Below are 16,353 nucleotides of genomic sequence, written 5' to 3'. Positions count from 1 at the left end.
ATGAATGGGAGGAACAGCATTTTATCGGTGTAAGAACATCTTCCTTTCTGTTTATGAAAGAAATTATGAAAATGACTATTGATTTTTGAATATGGAAGAAAAGTAAATACATCGACCTGAAGGCAAAAAGGTTTAAGGTTTATTTTGAAAATTGTGTGTATGTGTGTATATGTGTGTATATATATCTATATATATATATATATATATATATATATATATATATATATATATATATAGATATATATATATATATATATATATAGATATATATATATATATAGATAGATAGATATATATCTATATATATATAGATAGATAGATATATATCTATATATATATATATAGATATATATATATCTATATATATATATATAGATATATATATATCTATAGATATATATATATCTATATATATATATATAGATATATATATAGATATATATATATATATATATAGATATATATAGATATATATATATATATATATATATATATATAGATATATATAGATATATATATATATATATATATATATATATATATATATATATATATATATATAGATATATATCTATATATATATATATATAGATATATATCTATATATATATATAGATATATATCTATATATATATATATATATATAGATATATATCTATATATATATATATATATATATAGATATATATCTATATATATATATATATATATAGATATATATCTATATATATATATATATATAGATATATATCTATATATATCTATATATATATATATATATATAGATATATATCTATATATATATATATATATAGATATATATCTATATATATATATATATATATCTATATCTATATATCTATATATCTATATCTATATATCTATATATCTATATATATATATATATATATATATATCCATCCATCCTTTTTGGAAGATCAGAACACTTGCCGGCCATAAGTGTTTCACAGTCCTCTACATCCTAAAAAGTCTGGATGTATATATTAATAGCAAAAAACTAAGTTGTGTGAATGAAATACATTATTCTTCCATTCTTGGTTACATACAGCTATGACTAAGACATACAGTCATAGGAAAAGTCACTTCAAAGAACTGACCCTAGGCACAACCCCTAAAACTAGTGCCCATCTTTGTCTGTTAAGTGATAATGTTTGCACTTGTTTTGTCCTCTTTAAAACCATTTCTGCTATAGAATGTCCTTAGCAATATGCCGTAATAAAGGATGATTGAAGTAACTAGATGGCCGCATTTATTAGTTTAGCAACAAAATGATATTAAACCTTCTATAATTCCTAGTTTATAGTTCACTGCATGGGGATATTGTTTAGCAAAGTGTCCAGCCACTTAGCATTATTCCTTATTAGATTTATTAATACATTTTTAATCAAGTCTGCGACACAGTGCACTTAACAAATTAAATCATGCCTGGTGACATCAATATGTTATTGGACACAGCCACTCTCCACATTGGATTTTGTGAGCAGAAACGTAAAGTAGATTTGTTGCTTTTCCCAAATATTGCGTTTTGACGTTGAGCTTCATAAAAAATAAGTCCATGTAGTGGCTTTTGCATATTCAGATGAGTACTATATGCGTATTAGGAAGTTACCTTATGTATACACTGTCTCAGCAGCCATCTTAACTTTCTGTTCCCAGGATCTGCATTAGTATTTTTCCTTCATTGGTAGTTTGGTAATTGGTTTATGTAGATTTTGCAAGGGCTCGTAAGGAGAAGGGAGAGTTGCTATCCCTGCGACCTTTATCCAGAGACATCAGCTTCATTCAGCCAAAGTAGACCCTTAAACCAATCTCCAATGCACAAGCTATAGGTAGTTTTAATTAAAGAACTTATGTCAAAAGTTGTGATGGTATCATTGGCCCTTTAAGATCTTATTCCATTTTGAACAACCACCAAGCTGTGACATGATTTTTTTTTCTGCCATATCAGCAATTTAATCTTGAGTGACAACTAAATGGAATTACTAAATCAATGGATAGTCAGACAGTTGAACATCATATTTAGTAGCACTGCTGATAACTACATTGAGAAACACTCTTTATAGCAGAGTAGACTAAGGAAATTTGCAAGTGCATGAGTGATTCAAGTACTTGGGAATATACTAAGAAAGAGGTATAGAAGGTAGACATAATTAACATTTAAGAGTACCTAGGAGACTTATACTTAGTTTGACATCAGTATTTATTCTGCAAAGAAAGTCATATTGGAGGCTATAGCTTGCAAATAATTAAGTACAAGGTTGTCATAAATCAAGTCAATTATTTTTTCCCCCACTATGAAATATATGTAACTGTGGAATAGGCTACAAAAGGACATCGATAATATATAATCTAACGTATGGTTCTGAAAAAGAACAAAGGTGACATTGCTACGGGGAATTTTAGCACCTCTTGTCCTCTGTGGAACTGCCCTTCATTGTGTAATGGTGATTATTTATGCAGTGTCCGCTGACCGTACCTACACGATTATGGCTTGGGATAAAGAAAGTGATAAATTGTGCCCTGGATATTGTGTGTGCACTTCCGATTGGATTTCATTAAGGAAATGGTTGGGTAAATCACGGGACACATATTGTTCTGTGGTAGAGAAACAGTTGAAATTGTTATCCATAATGTTGAGTACAGAATAGAGGCTAAGGAAGTTGCCTTATAGGAAGGACTGAACACGGTGTTTGCATGCAGCGATCCGCACACACTTTCATTCCAAGTCAGAGATGCAAACCAAGACTATAAGCTTCATCACTGCGGGTTTACTGTAAATTGATACATTTATTTTGACAAAGTTTTTGTTTTTGATTGCAACTCCCATGCTTCTGTCATAAAATGATCTTCCTCCATATATCTGGCCGTTACTTTTAAAACATTTATAAGATTTGTGTGCCATTATATTATTATTAACTGTAATAGTAGTAAAAAATTGTCCACAGACAAACTTGTTTTCCCAAGAAGCACACCCATTTGCTGTAGCCTTCTCTTTTGGTTAGGATGTTGTGCAACGTGTAAATCCGCTTTTTTTTAGCCCCTGTCACGCCTGCTATGCCACAATACTCTGGACATGGCTATATAGGCAATGTCATTATCTATTTAATACCTGTTTGATTTCAGGATACAATTAATTTTCACATATGACAGAAAAATAGTTGTATATTCAGCATTTAGCATCTTGTCCCTATAATAAATACGTTCTTGTACAATGAGTACATTCTTCAAATATTTGTATAATCATACATCTCGTTTTACTGTTTTACCTTGTTAGATATTCTGTAAACCCTTTTGTTGCTTTTACTTTAAGGAGAAAAGACCGTGGCCTCCCTATGAATAGTCGGGTTCAGTACAAGCTTTGACATGGAGCCATTTTGAAGAAAAATGTCTACGTTCTATGCATTGAATGGTGTATTTGACCCATTCCGCATCCTTTTGTAGCTCACCTGTAAGGGGTACCCTTTTCATGACAGGCAATTTTTCTAGTTAACCATAATGTGCACCAGGAGACTTTGAATAACAACATTATTTATTATATTGTGCATGAATTTGATGGAAAGTGTATGCCACATTAATCATTAATTTCCTTAAGGGAGGTAAAAATTAAGATGAGATCAAAGTAATTAATCTACTCTTGGACTTTAAATTGGTATTTCGCGTGCAGTTATATTTGTGTACAATATAAAAGAAAATGGTGAGGGTGACAATTATTTGTGTCAGTATACAGAATCAATGCTAAGTCCATACCCATTGCAGTTCAAATGTGTTTTAGAAAGATGTGTTAGAGTTAACACAATAAATACCTAATACTACTCCTTAACCGGCCTACAATGGTGCGTGTATTGACTTGTACACAAGTGTTTTAGAGGGTCCTACTGATACCAACTACACTCCTGTTAACTAAAGATACAAGACTGGGTTAGTGTATCCCTATAGCAGCTGTATAGAGACCACAAATCCATGCCAAGGACTGTCTAGGCATCATGAGAGATGTAGTCAGATGATCTAGAAGTGTGCAGTTGCTCTGCCTTGATTTAGTAGAACACTGTGTAGAGCATAAAATGGTTTCATTCAGCTGGCTTGCCATTCATCTATTTCATAATATTTAAAAACTCTTGTATCCCTTATCCAGTCAGGCTCTTTGGGCCATGAGATAATAAAATATGCTCTGTGTATTAATTAGCGCTACACTTGATTAAGTCACATGAACGTGACAGTCTAAACGTGACTGTTATCCATCTCTTCTGGGCAGACACTTGTGCTAATGTAGCAGAGTAACACAAAAAGCCCTATAACTAATAGGTGTCTTGTTGATGCAGTTGGCCTCTTTGATGTACAGTTATAATTAGTCTTTTTAACAGCGTTTGTAAGGCATCATTCATCCCCAAAGAAACAAGATGGTAAAAAAATATGACTGCAAAACATTGAAAGTGCTGAGAGATGTGTTTAACGGGGCTTGTTTAAGCCTTGTACATTGTGATATCAGAGCTATCATTTCTTTTGACTCTTGTATAATGTTATGATCATAAACTGCTGTATAAGTATTTTATGAAAAATATTTTTTAGCCTGATAGACTATAATTACATTTGCCTGCTCATTCATTATGTGCAAATGCTTATTTCTAGTGAGTTGGAAAATTTAAATTTAGAGTTATTGCTAACCAAATTACCTTTATCTGCAAAAGTGCATCTGCTCACAATTACTTACAAAGGAGAAAGAATGAACCCATTCAGCATTTGCCACTGGGATTTGATCTATATAAATGGCAAATAATGTTCAGAGTTTAACAGTTTTTCAACTTTGCTGAAATTGTGGTGGATCTGGTACACTTATACTGTGTGTATTAAATCTCATAGCCGATGCTGTGAACCGATGCTTAGCATGCATTTTCACATTTCATTATGCTTTTTATTGTGTTTTTCAAACTGTATAAAGTTGAATTGTATAGCTATGTTCTGTAGCCACAACAGAAACCGTTTCTTCCTTGAGCTAGCATTAAACTTACCAGGAATTTTAACCATTTTGGCAGAAGATATTACATTTCACATTTACACTTGCAGCTGTATTGGTTATGCAGTGCTTTATCAAGTTTGAAACACATAGTTTTTATGTGTGTATTTGTGTGTGTGTGTGTGATTTTCTTTTTTTTTATCCAAATAGCTTACAATACTTACTCAACTATTACCATGGCATTGTCATAGTAGCATGTGTCAAAGTACCATGGTAATGTGTGTTTGTATATACTGTGTGTCTACGTGTATATAATACATACACACACACACACGCGTACACACCATTCGGCCATAACATTTTGACCGCCTACCTAATATGGTGTAGGTCCCCCTTTCGTCACCAAAACAGCCCTGATCCCTTGAGGCAGGGACTCCACTAGACCTCTGAAGTCCTTTAAGTTGCGAGGTAGGGCCTCCACGGATCAGACTTGTTTGTCCTGCACATTCCACAGATGCTCGATTTGATTGAGATATGGGGAATTTGGAGGCCAGGTCAACACCTTGAAGTCGTTGTTGCATGTTCCTCAAACCATTCCTGAACAATTGTTACTGCTGAAAGAGGCCAATGCCATCAGGGAATATTGTGTCCATGAAAAGGTGTACATGGTCTGCAACACTGCTTAGGTAGGTGGTATGTGTCAAAGTAACATCCACATAAATGGCTTGACCCAAGGTTTCCCAGCAGAATATTGCCTAAAGCATTACACTGCCTCCGCTGGCTTGTCTTCTTCTCATAGTGCACCCTGGTGCCATGTGTTCTCCAGGTAAGCGAGGCACACACCCAGCCATCCACGTGATGTAAAAGAAAATGTGATTCATCAGACCAGACCACCTTCTTCCATTGCTCTTTGGTCCAGTTCTTATGCTAATGTGCCCATTGTAGGCGCTTTCGGCAGTGGACAGCAGTCAGCATGGATCCCCATACGCAACAAACTGAGATGCACTTTGTGTTCTTGACACCTTTCTATCAGAACCAGCATTAACTTTTTCAGCAGTTTGAGCTGACCACTGCAGTCTGGGAACCCCCGACAAGAGCTGCGGTTTTGGGGATGCTATGACCCAGTCGTGTAACATCACAATTTGGCCCTTGTCCAACTCGCTCAGATCCTTACGCTTGCCCATTTTTCCTGCTTCTAACACATCTACTTTGAAGACTAAATGTTCGCTTGCTGCCGAATATATCCAACCCACTTTATTTGTAATATATCCCGTGTTCCAGGTGTCATTACAACAAAATTATCATTGTTGTTTACTTTGCCTGTCAGTGATCATAATCTTATTTATATTTTTTTTTTACTTATTTATTTTAACGGATAATTTGTTGAGCTTTCGAACTGCCATTTGTTAGCCGTGGAAGTTTGTGAACATTGTCATTTATGGGAACATTAGAGTTTTACCATCCTTCTACCATGAGAAAAGCAGAAGTTAAGTTTTGTGTCTGCTCATCTTTTTGTTCACAATAATGTTGGTGAAAAGGTGCTTTAAAGTGTGTTGGTCCTTGGTCTATACAATGCCTGGTTAGTGTTCTTCAGTAGCAAAGGTTTTCTCTTCTTGATTAGGTTTTTCCTTTATGCCTTGAAACAAACGCAATGAGATTTTGAAAAAAACTGACCAGCTGGTGAATGGAAAAGCTATGGCCTCTGAGAGATTCAAGATCAATTATTTTGACTGTTAAATACATTTAAATACAAAAGCATACAATAGTCAGGCACTGGTGTGATAGGAGACAAGTGGAGATCTGAATAAAGCTTCATAGGAGGATGTATATTACATCACTGCAAGGGTGATTACAAAGTATGTTTTCCGACCATGTCTTGGTGTGATTGTTGGAATAACTGGCCATTTATTATTACTAACATGTTATGCCAACAAAGGAATCCAGTTGTTTGCATATGTTAACTTGGCTTTTAAACCTTCACGTAGGTGGACTTCTTGTTAGCTATGTTTTTGTCAAGATGACAGCTATGAACCTCGAAACAAAAAGAACGTTGAAAAACACAATTCTAAGTTATAATAAAATGTTCTTCAGTAAACGCTTAATTTCTTTTTTGCGGGAAGGCTACAGCTGGTAATTACATTTTAATTAGAAAGTTCAAAGCGGGAAACAATATAAATGTGAATGCAGTATACTTTGTTCTAACAGGGAACATTGTTTGAGAATTCATCTGGCACTTTTCAGTGTCAGTAACCTGCTTGCTTCTATCCTAGATGTAACGAGTGCATTTATTCTGAATTTCAGAACATGTCCACAGACATTTGCATCAGTATGAGGTGGAATATCTGCAATTTGCCTTTCGCTGGATGAATAATCTTCTGATGAGAGAAGTTCCCTTGCGATGCACCATTAGGCTTTGGGACACATATCAGGTGAGTGTAAGCCGCAGGTAAACTGCTTATTGCCATTGTGCTTTCATAATAGACTGTATTTAGTGGCTAGTTGAATAGGCCACTTTTTTGGTTTGTGTGCTTCCTTCAGGCTATCAAATTTATTGACAGAACACCTGTAACAGTTTGGCCTTACGGCAGTGTGCGATAGAGTTGTGACTTTATTGTTCATGTGCCGCAAGCACTCTTACTGATTTTATTCAGATCAAAGTGGTAGTAACTGACGACGTACGTCCGTGAGATGGGTTTTGTTTGATTTTGAAATAAAATGTGCAAAGTACAATGTTTTTCAGTGTGTGTGACAAACCCACTTTAACCATCTAACGTACTACTGCAAATCATCAACTTTCATGCTCCTAGTTTACAACACATGCCTTGCTTGTCTGTGGTTATCATTCTGTCTCCCTCAGCTAGATATTATCACTAAGGCCTTGTTTCACTGCAATGCAAAAACATTAAAAATAAACCAATGCACCAAATAGTTGGAGGGGGGTGATCTGATTTGTAAAATTCTGTATAATTCTTTATTAATAACGGGAAAAAAAACCCTCTTTTCTACAACATGTACTGTTGTTTTACGCCCCTTGAAATTCACATTCAATGAAAATATCCATTTACTTTAAGAGTAAAATCGTACTTTGTGTCACAATGTTGATTATATCATTTTTGTGCTGGAAATAAATCTTGAATATGTTCTCCTGTTGGGTAAATAATATTGCTGAGATTACCATGAAGATTCCTATATTGTTAATGTGTACCTTGCAGGGTGCTTGATGTTTCATCAGTAAAAAGAAAAATTGATGACCTAAGGACACTGTCCCACTTAAAATGATTGTAAAAATGGTGGGAAAATAGTAATCTTGTGATTTCATAGACACATTTGTTTTCTTTGGGAGCCTGGGGGAGAAAGATATGTGTGAACATTTATTGTAAGAGAACTAATGTGAAAAGTAGTACAGCTTAAGCATGATAAAAAAAAAAGGCTCAAATATGCGTCCAATGGCCATGTTGGGGATATATGTGTATTTTTTTTTTATATATCTATATATATATGTTCAAGTCGGTAGAAAGTAAAATGTCCATTAAAGTAACATTGAATGGATGTTTTCCATAAAAACAGCCAAGTGACCCCAAACTAAACAGTAGTGTAAATAACACACATATACACAAATAAGTGGTTTTGGGTTTTGTTTTTTGTGAAAGGTTAGAACATTTTTAAATAAGGCTGTTTGAGGGAGTAGATTATCCCTTTTAATGTACACTGTGGCGAATGGTTAAATTTAGCAAGGCAGAGCTCAACAAACCCTGGGAGCCAGGTCACCATGGCGACTAGAAACCACTTATTGGCATATATTTGTGTATATGTCTAGTGCTGTAGTCAGTGTGTATATGTATAGTGATGGTGTCAGTCTGTGAGTGTGTGTATACTGTAGTATATTCGTGTATGTGTGTGTATATGTATAGTGCTGGAGTCCATGTCTGTGTAAATGTATAGTACCAGATGTGCATAGTGTTAGTGTTAGCCGGTGTGTGTGTGCGCATATGTATAAGAGTGCTGTGCTAGCATGTATGGTGTATTTTATTTTACAGCCAAAATAGTTGGCTCCTAACTTTTTTGTCTGGCTCCTAGATCCAAACCAGATTTGTCGACCCCTGTAGTAAGGTGTAAAATGAGTTACAAACAAGGTTTAAAAACACTGTGGGTCTGCTCACAGATGCCATTAGTATTGATTTTAACTATTTTTGTTTTATTCACAGATTTATTATTCTCCAAGCACTTAGTCATTAGTTTCCTTTTCTGTGAACAGCACTGCCTCTTTGCCCACTTTATAGCACAGAGGGTTGGAGTAGACAAGGTAACAGTCTCCAGCATAATGATATGAGTGGAAATTAATAGGGGGATGTGTAGTGCAGGCAAAGATGCATTCTCAGACACCAGATATTTTTAATAGGTTCCCTTGTGGGTTCTTAAGCCTTCTTTACTGTTGCCTTCCCCTGCAAAAACATTTAATTAACATGACATTATCTGCACAGATCTGTGCATGTATTAATGTTATGAGTAAATATTATGTGGGAGGAAGTCATTGTAGCCCTGTGTATTTACATTATAATGGCTCACGTTTATTTTTAAGTGGACATAACGCAGTTGTAAAATCACAATAACTTTTAACATGAGTTTACTCAAAGATTTGCTTTTGTGTGATATTTTTTTTCTTACAACTGCAAACTCTGTCACTGCTCAACATTGTAGGTCTGCAGGTCGTCGCATTATATTGCGTCATATACTGGCAAATGTATAAGTTATGTAACATCAGTCAATACTACAGGGTTTGCAGTGCCTTGCTAAAGTATTCACTCCCCTTGACATTTATACTATTTTGTTGCATTACAACCAGGAATTAATTGATATTTTTTTGTATTTCATGTAATAGACATACGCAAAATACTCCAAATTGGGGAAGTGAAATGAAGAAAAACGGAAAAGTGGTGCATGCATATGTGTTTGCCCGCTTTTCCTATTAAGCCCCTAAATACAATCTGATAAACCAATTACCTTCAAAAGTCACATAATTAGTTGAATAATGTATATATCCTGAAAGGCCCCAGAGTCTGAAAAACCACTGAGTAAGCAGCACCATGAAGACCAAGGATCTCTCCAAACAGGTCAGGAACAAAGTTGTATCATAGTACAGATCAGTGTTGAGTTATAAAAAAATATATATATATATATATATATATATATATCCAAAATTTTGAACATCCCATGGAGCACCATTAAGTCCATTAATAAGAAATGGAAAGAATATGGCACCACAACAAACCTGCCAAGAGAGGACAGCCCACCAAAACTCACGGAAAAGGCAAGGAGAGTATTAATCATAAGGGCAACAAAGAGACCAAAGATAACTGTGAAGGAGCTGCAAAGGTATCACCTCACAGAGCTGGGCTTTACGGAAGAGTGTCCAGAAACTAGCCATCGCTTAAAGAAAAAAATAAGCAAACACGTTTGGCATGTGGGAGACTCCCCAAAAGTTTGGAGGAAGGTACTCTGGTGAAATGAGACTAAAATTTAACTTTTCATTTATCAAGGAAAATGCTATATCTGGCACAAACCCAGTATCTCTCATCACCTGGAGAACACCATCCCCACAGTAAAGCATGGTGGTGGTGGTGGCAGCATCATGCCATAGGAATACTTTTCATTGGCAGGGACTGGGAAACCGTTCAGGATTGAAGGAATGATGGCGTTAAATACAGTGAAATTCTTGAGGGAAGCCTGTTTCAGTCTTCCAGAAATTCAATACTGGGGCAGAGGTTCACCTTCCTGCAGGACCCTAAGCATTACCCTAAGCATATTGCTAAAGCAACATTCGATAGGTTTAAGGGAAAATATTTAAATGTCTTGGAATGGCCTAGTCAGAGCCCCCTGATCCCAATCCAATCGAGAATCTGGGGTATGACTTAAGATTGCTGTACACCAGCAGAACCCATCCAACTTGAAGGAGCTGGAGCAGTTTTGCCTTGAAGAATGGGTAAAAATCCCCGTGACTAGATGTGCCAAGCTTATAGAGATGTACCACAAGAGACTTGTGGTACAGTATTTATTGACTTTGTGGGAATTGTTATGGACACTCAAGTTTTCTGTTTTTTGTCTGATTTCTTGTTTGGTTCACAGCAAAAAAATATTTAGCATTCTTAGTGCTAGGCATATTGTGTAAATCAAATGATGCAAACAAAAAACAAATCCATTTTAGATTCAGGTTCTAATGCAACAAAATAGGAAAAACGCCAAGAACGGTGAATACGCTTGTTTTAATATGAATCAGTGAACATATATGTGTATTTACTAACCTAGGAGCTTGCAGGATAATTGAACATTTCTAATTACCAGCTTCCCCATGCACGATCTGCAAGTTTCCATTGTATAAAGGTGCATTATACCTTATATATTGCATTGGAAAGCCAGTGAGGTGACATTTTATACAATTGTAACTATGCATTATGATGGCAGCCTACACTCGGAGTGTAGCCTCTTAAAATGCATAGTGAAGTCCTGCAAACTTGGTTAATTAATATGCCTCTTTTTATTCATCATAAAGTAAAGTGCATCTATATATAATAATGTTAAATTAATTCAAAGGCTAACATTCATGCAAACTCATATTATTATTATTTATTGTTTTATATAGCGCTATCAAATTCCGTAGCGCTGATTTTCCTTCTGTTCCGCCTTTGTATCTTAGACCCACATACGATCTTCCATGCTCCTTGTATCATCATATGGACCACTTTGTCATGCTCTGAGGACCACTAGTGTTCTGTCAACCCCTGTTTGGGTACTTTCAATGTAGAGCATAGCTAAAATGCAGAACAAACTACATTGTGAAAGTAATTGCTCAGTTCCAGGTTGTCTGTTTAGCCCTGGCAGAAAGCTAGGTGTTGATTTGTTGGCTTGTTGAAAATGTGATTAATAGGATGCTTTCAATGATCTGTGAAGTTAAGGGATTAGCTTCACAAATGTAGCAGGATGCAAAGCATCTAGCAACAGCACATTTGGTCAGTCGTAAGCTGCAGTTAAGCGTTGCGAGGTCTGTTCAAATTGGCAGCACTTAGCGACGATAGTTTACTCATCACTCTTTACGTTTTTATAACCGTTTAATTAAAAAAGCAAGTGCATCTGGTGGAAACTGTAAAAGTTCTGCATGTAAATTGCTAGGGGTAAAAGATATAGCATTGCATCAACAGTTTTTTTTGTCCACAGTTCTTGCTCATTCTCCATCTTTAAAGAGGTTTTAGTGCCTTATAGCTATTTGCCCACATATTTCTTAATAGAGATGAAAATACATTGTCTGATTCGACAATAACTTAATGCTTTGGCATTGTAAGACCCTCACATAAGCATGTCATTGTTTTATGGTGTACAGGTAGTAGAGGATATAAAGCAATAAAAAATACTCTTCCCGTCCTTGTGTGTGTGTGTATGCAGGAAAAGTCTTATTTGAAGAACAGTCTGTCAATGTGGATCACAAAAAAAAAACCAACAACAAAAAGTGGGCACAAAACTCAGTACCATGAATCTTTCTCCTTGACATTTTATGTGCGTTTGGAATATTGACCTGAAATAAAAGAATATGATTGTGCCTAGCTAGCAAGATTCATCTGATGGCTGGGATTCGTCTACACTCATTCCCATGGTTTACAAGCATATAAATGTTATGTATATATGTATGTATATGTATATATCATACACACATTGTGTATTCCCAGACACCATTTGTACAGATAATATAATTTGTACAGAAACATGAAGTATTAAGGTTTACTTGCTTTATTTTTTGATAAACATATAGAACTCAAATCGTGTTATTGGTATAAATGTCTAAAGTCATATATTCTCTGTAAAATGCAGCGTCTAAAATATAAGGTATGTTCACAAAACCAAGATTCTTCAGGTCAGAGGTATTTTAAATTTGGTTTCTCTGTGCTTTATGAAGGACTTAGTCCTGTTAACCTGCAAGGATAAGCCATGTTGACCCTGCGTAAAACCATTAAATCAGGTATATTTAAAGAAATCTGGCCAATTTATCAATGCATTATATAGGGCCATTCCAGGTTTACTTGCAGCTGATGTTTCATTTAAGCCAGAATAATACATAGTAATGTATGAGTTTACATACTTACCCTGAACTCGCCTTAGCAGTTAACACCGAGAGTTGAGTCGGGTTTGAAAAGAAAACATATATCAATTCCCTTTATCAATTCCGAAGCAATAATCTAAAGTTTGTCCTAAAAACCTAAATGATATGACCCCTATACTTTCCGGCAGTGTATGTGTAAGAAGTATCATGTACTGGCATTGTAAAGTTTGAAGATTGGTTGTGGCATTCCTAAAGATTAATGTGAATGACACTATTCTTAGTTGTAATTTGGCCATTGTAGCCATGTGAGAGTGTTAGCAATCACTCAGCCCAATCTGTGGCAGTTTAACCTGGCCACCGCTATTGGGAATTGCAGTGTGAACATGTATCATGTATCATGTTATATGTGCTTCAGTCAACAGTATCTTAGCTTATTTCTGCGGTGCAAAATTGTACTAACGTTCCCCATAATATTTTGCAGACTGCAATATTTAATGAAATAAAAAAATCACTTTAATACATTTTTTGCATATGGGCGTTTGGTTATTTTTCTATAGTTTTGCACAAACATAAAAAGTAGGATGCGCATTGTATATATTGTATATTATTATAGTATGTAATATAGCATAGTATGTAATATAACCGAGCATTGAAGTAGAACACCAGGATCTGACATGCTTCAGTGCATCAGGAAGAAGCCATGTGGGAGCTGTGATTAAGGTTGGTGCTTTTGCAGCACAGACCTTGATCGATTTCACAGCTCCCTGGGATGATCTGGGATAACTAAAAGATATCTCCAACTGGGTTGTGATGCCCACTACCTGCAAAAAGCAGAAAAGTGGAGGAGCTTGGCGGAACAACAGAACAGTGCCCACAAATTGTGGCTGTCAAGATTAAATCGGGAAACTTGAGAGTTATGCAGTGAAGCTGGTGAGATTTCATCTTAACTAACCTACATATCAAGGTTTATTGAGTATCCCTCTTTTAATTGTACCAGCTATTTACTATTGACTGCGTGACCATCCTCCATGTTCTAGAAGAAAAACAATACCTCTTGTGGAGTTGCTAGCTTGTACTGGTCTCATCATCATGGTAATAGTATAAGACCCTCATGGGAAATTTCCTTTGGCCCCATAGCTAGAAGAAGTAGGCATGTTTACTCATGTAGCATTTATTCTTTGTGGAAGTTGGCAGAAGTGTAATTTCACCTTCCTGAATGGGATAGTAGCTTTAATGTGCTTCTAAACCCTCTTTTAAAACCTGTTTACTTTCAATTTTTTTGTACTTATTTTGTTAATGTTTCACCAATTTTTGCAGCACATGATACTTTATTAATTACTTTTTTGGTGTTTAAATTATCTCCCGTACACCTGGGATTCATGTTATAACTGAAAAAAAAAGAAACATAGTCAAAATATGCTAACTAGTGTATATGTGTGTATATATATATATATATGTATATATATATGTGTATATATATATATAGTCCATTTCAATGTTATTGTTTGTGCTCATCTTATAGCACTATGGAATCTGATGGTATTTTAGAAATGTAATGCGATGAGCTGGTTTTTGTACCCTACAGATAGCGTATTACATGACAGCCAAACTGTGATTAACCTCTCAGTATAAACACTGTATATGTGAAATGTGGCATCAGCATGAGTTTGTGAAAGCTGTTTCGATTTTCCTTTAAACAAATGTTGTGTTATGTGTCGTCAGGGCATGCGCACAGCCGTGCAGAACTACTTGTGTTACAGAAAAATCATTCAGTCTGTTTAATTTAAATTTCCACTCCGTAAGTCACTCAATATCCAGATTCTGTTAATCATGGTTGCCAATACCCTATTTGATTAGATCAGATAGGCTGAAAATGATTGTCATGCTTAAGGAAATTCCTTTATGCTTCATAATGCAGCTTATCTGATCTAATAAACCCAAGTCTCAGGTGGTTGGAACCAAACTGTTTTGTCATTATATTGTAACTTGCATTGTGCACTTTAATCCATTTATCATGGTTTAATGTGGTTTTGGTTCAATATACTTGCAATTTGGGATATTTTTTCCTTTCTGTCATGGTATGTGCAATCTGTATATTGATTTTTTTAAATATATTTAGACTGTCAATATGTGGGTTTGATAGGGAAGCATAGCCAGATACATTTTACAGCAGTCTGTTTGGTTCTATGTGTTTCATACACTGACATAGTGAAAGTACACACACACACACTCACTCACTCACTCACACTCACTCACTCTCACTCACACTCACTCACTGGCCACTTTATTAGGTACACCTGTTCAATTGCTTGTTAAGACAAATAGCTAATCAGCTAATCACATGGCAGCAAGTCAATGCATTTAGGCATGTAGGGGGAAGGAAGGTGATTTGGCATGGTTGTTGGTGTCAGACGGGCTGGTCTGAGTATTTCATAAACTACTGATTTACTTGGATTTTCACGCACAACCATCTCTAGGGTTTACAGAGAATGGTCCGGAAAAGAGAAAATATCCAGTGAGCGGCAGTTGTGTGGATGTGTAAATGCCTTGTTGAAATCAGAGAATGGCCAGGCTGGTTTGAGATGACAGAAAGGCAACAGTAACTCAAATAACCTCTAGTTACAACCAAGGTATGCACAATACCATCTCTGAACGCGCAGCACCATGCTGTAATAGGTGGGCTACAGCAGCAGAAGACCACACTGAGTGCAGCTCCTGTCAGCTAAGAACAGGAAACTGAGGCTACAATTCGCACAGGCTCACCAAAGTTGGACAATGGAAGACTGGAAGAACATTGCCTGGTCTGATGAGTCTCAATTCCAGCTGCAACATTCAGATGGCAGGGTCAGACTTTGGCATAAACAACATGAAATCATGGATCCATCCGGCCTTTTATCAAAGGTTCAGGCTGGTGGTGGTCGTGTAATGGTGTGGGGACACATTTTCGTGGCACCATTTGAACACCTTAGTACCAATTGAGCATTGTTTAAACGCACAAGCCAACCTAAGTATTGTTGCTGACCATGTCCATCCCTTTATGACCACAGTGTACCCATCTTCTGATGGCTACTTCCAGCAGGATAATGCACCATGTCACAAAGCTCACATCATCTCAAACTGGTTTCTTGAACATGACGATGAGTTCACTGTACTCCAATGGCCTCCACAGTCACCAGATCTTAATCTAATACAACATCTTTGGGATGTGGTGGAACAGGAGATTCACAGCCGACAAATCTGCAGCAACTGCGTGATGCCATCATGTCCATATAGACCAAAATCTCTGAGGAATGTT

The 16,353-nt window shown here is 35.9% G+C and overlaps 1 protein-coding gene across 1 annotated transcript in view; it reads left to right on the top strand.

The window, feature by feature from the left end:
• Positions 1–16,353, top strand: part of TBC1D22A (TBC1 domain family member 22A) — a 237,050-nt gene that overhangs the window by 147,451 nt on the left and 73,246 nt on the right. The window contains exon 11 of the mRNA XM_053463355.1: positions 7,274–7,401. Coding sequence (XP_053319330.1) covers positions 7,274–7,401 — 128 coding nt within the window. The remainder of the gene's footprint in view (positions 1–7,273; positions 7,402–16,353) is intronic.

Source organism: Spea bombifrons, chromosome 4 (genome assembly GCF_027358695.1).
Source record: "Spea bombifrons isolate aSpeBom1 chromosome 4, aSpeBom1.2.pri, whole genome shotgun sequence".
In the NCBI taxonomy this organism is placed as follows: domain Eukaryota; kingdom Metazoa; phylum Chordata; class Amphibia; order Anura; family Pelobatidae; genus Spea; species Spea bombifrons.
This window is presented reverse-complemented; position numbering and strand designations above follow the sequence as displayed.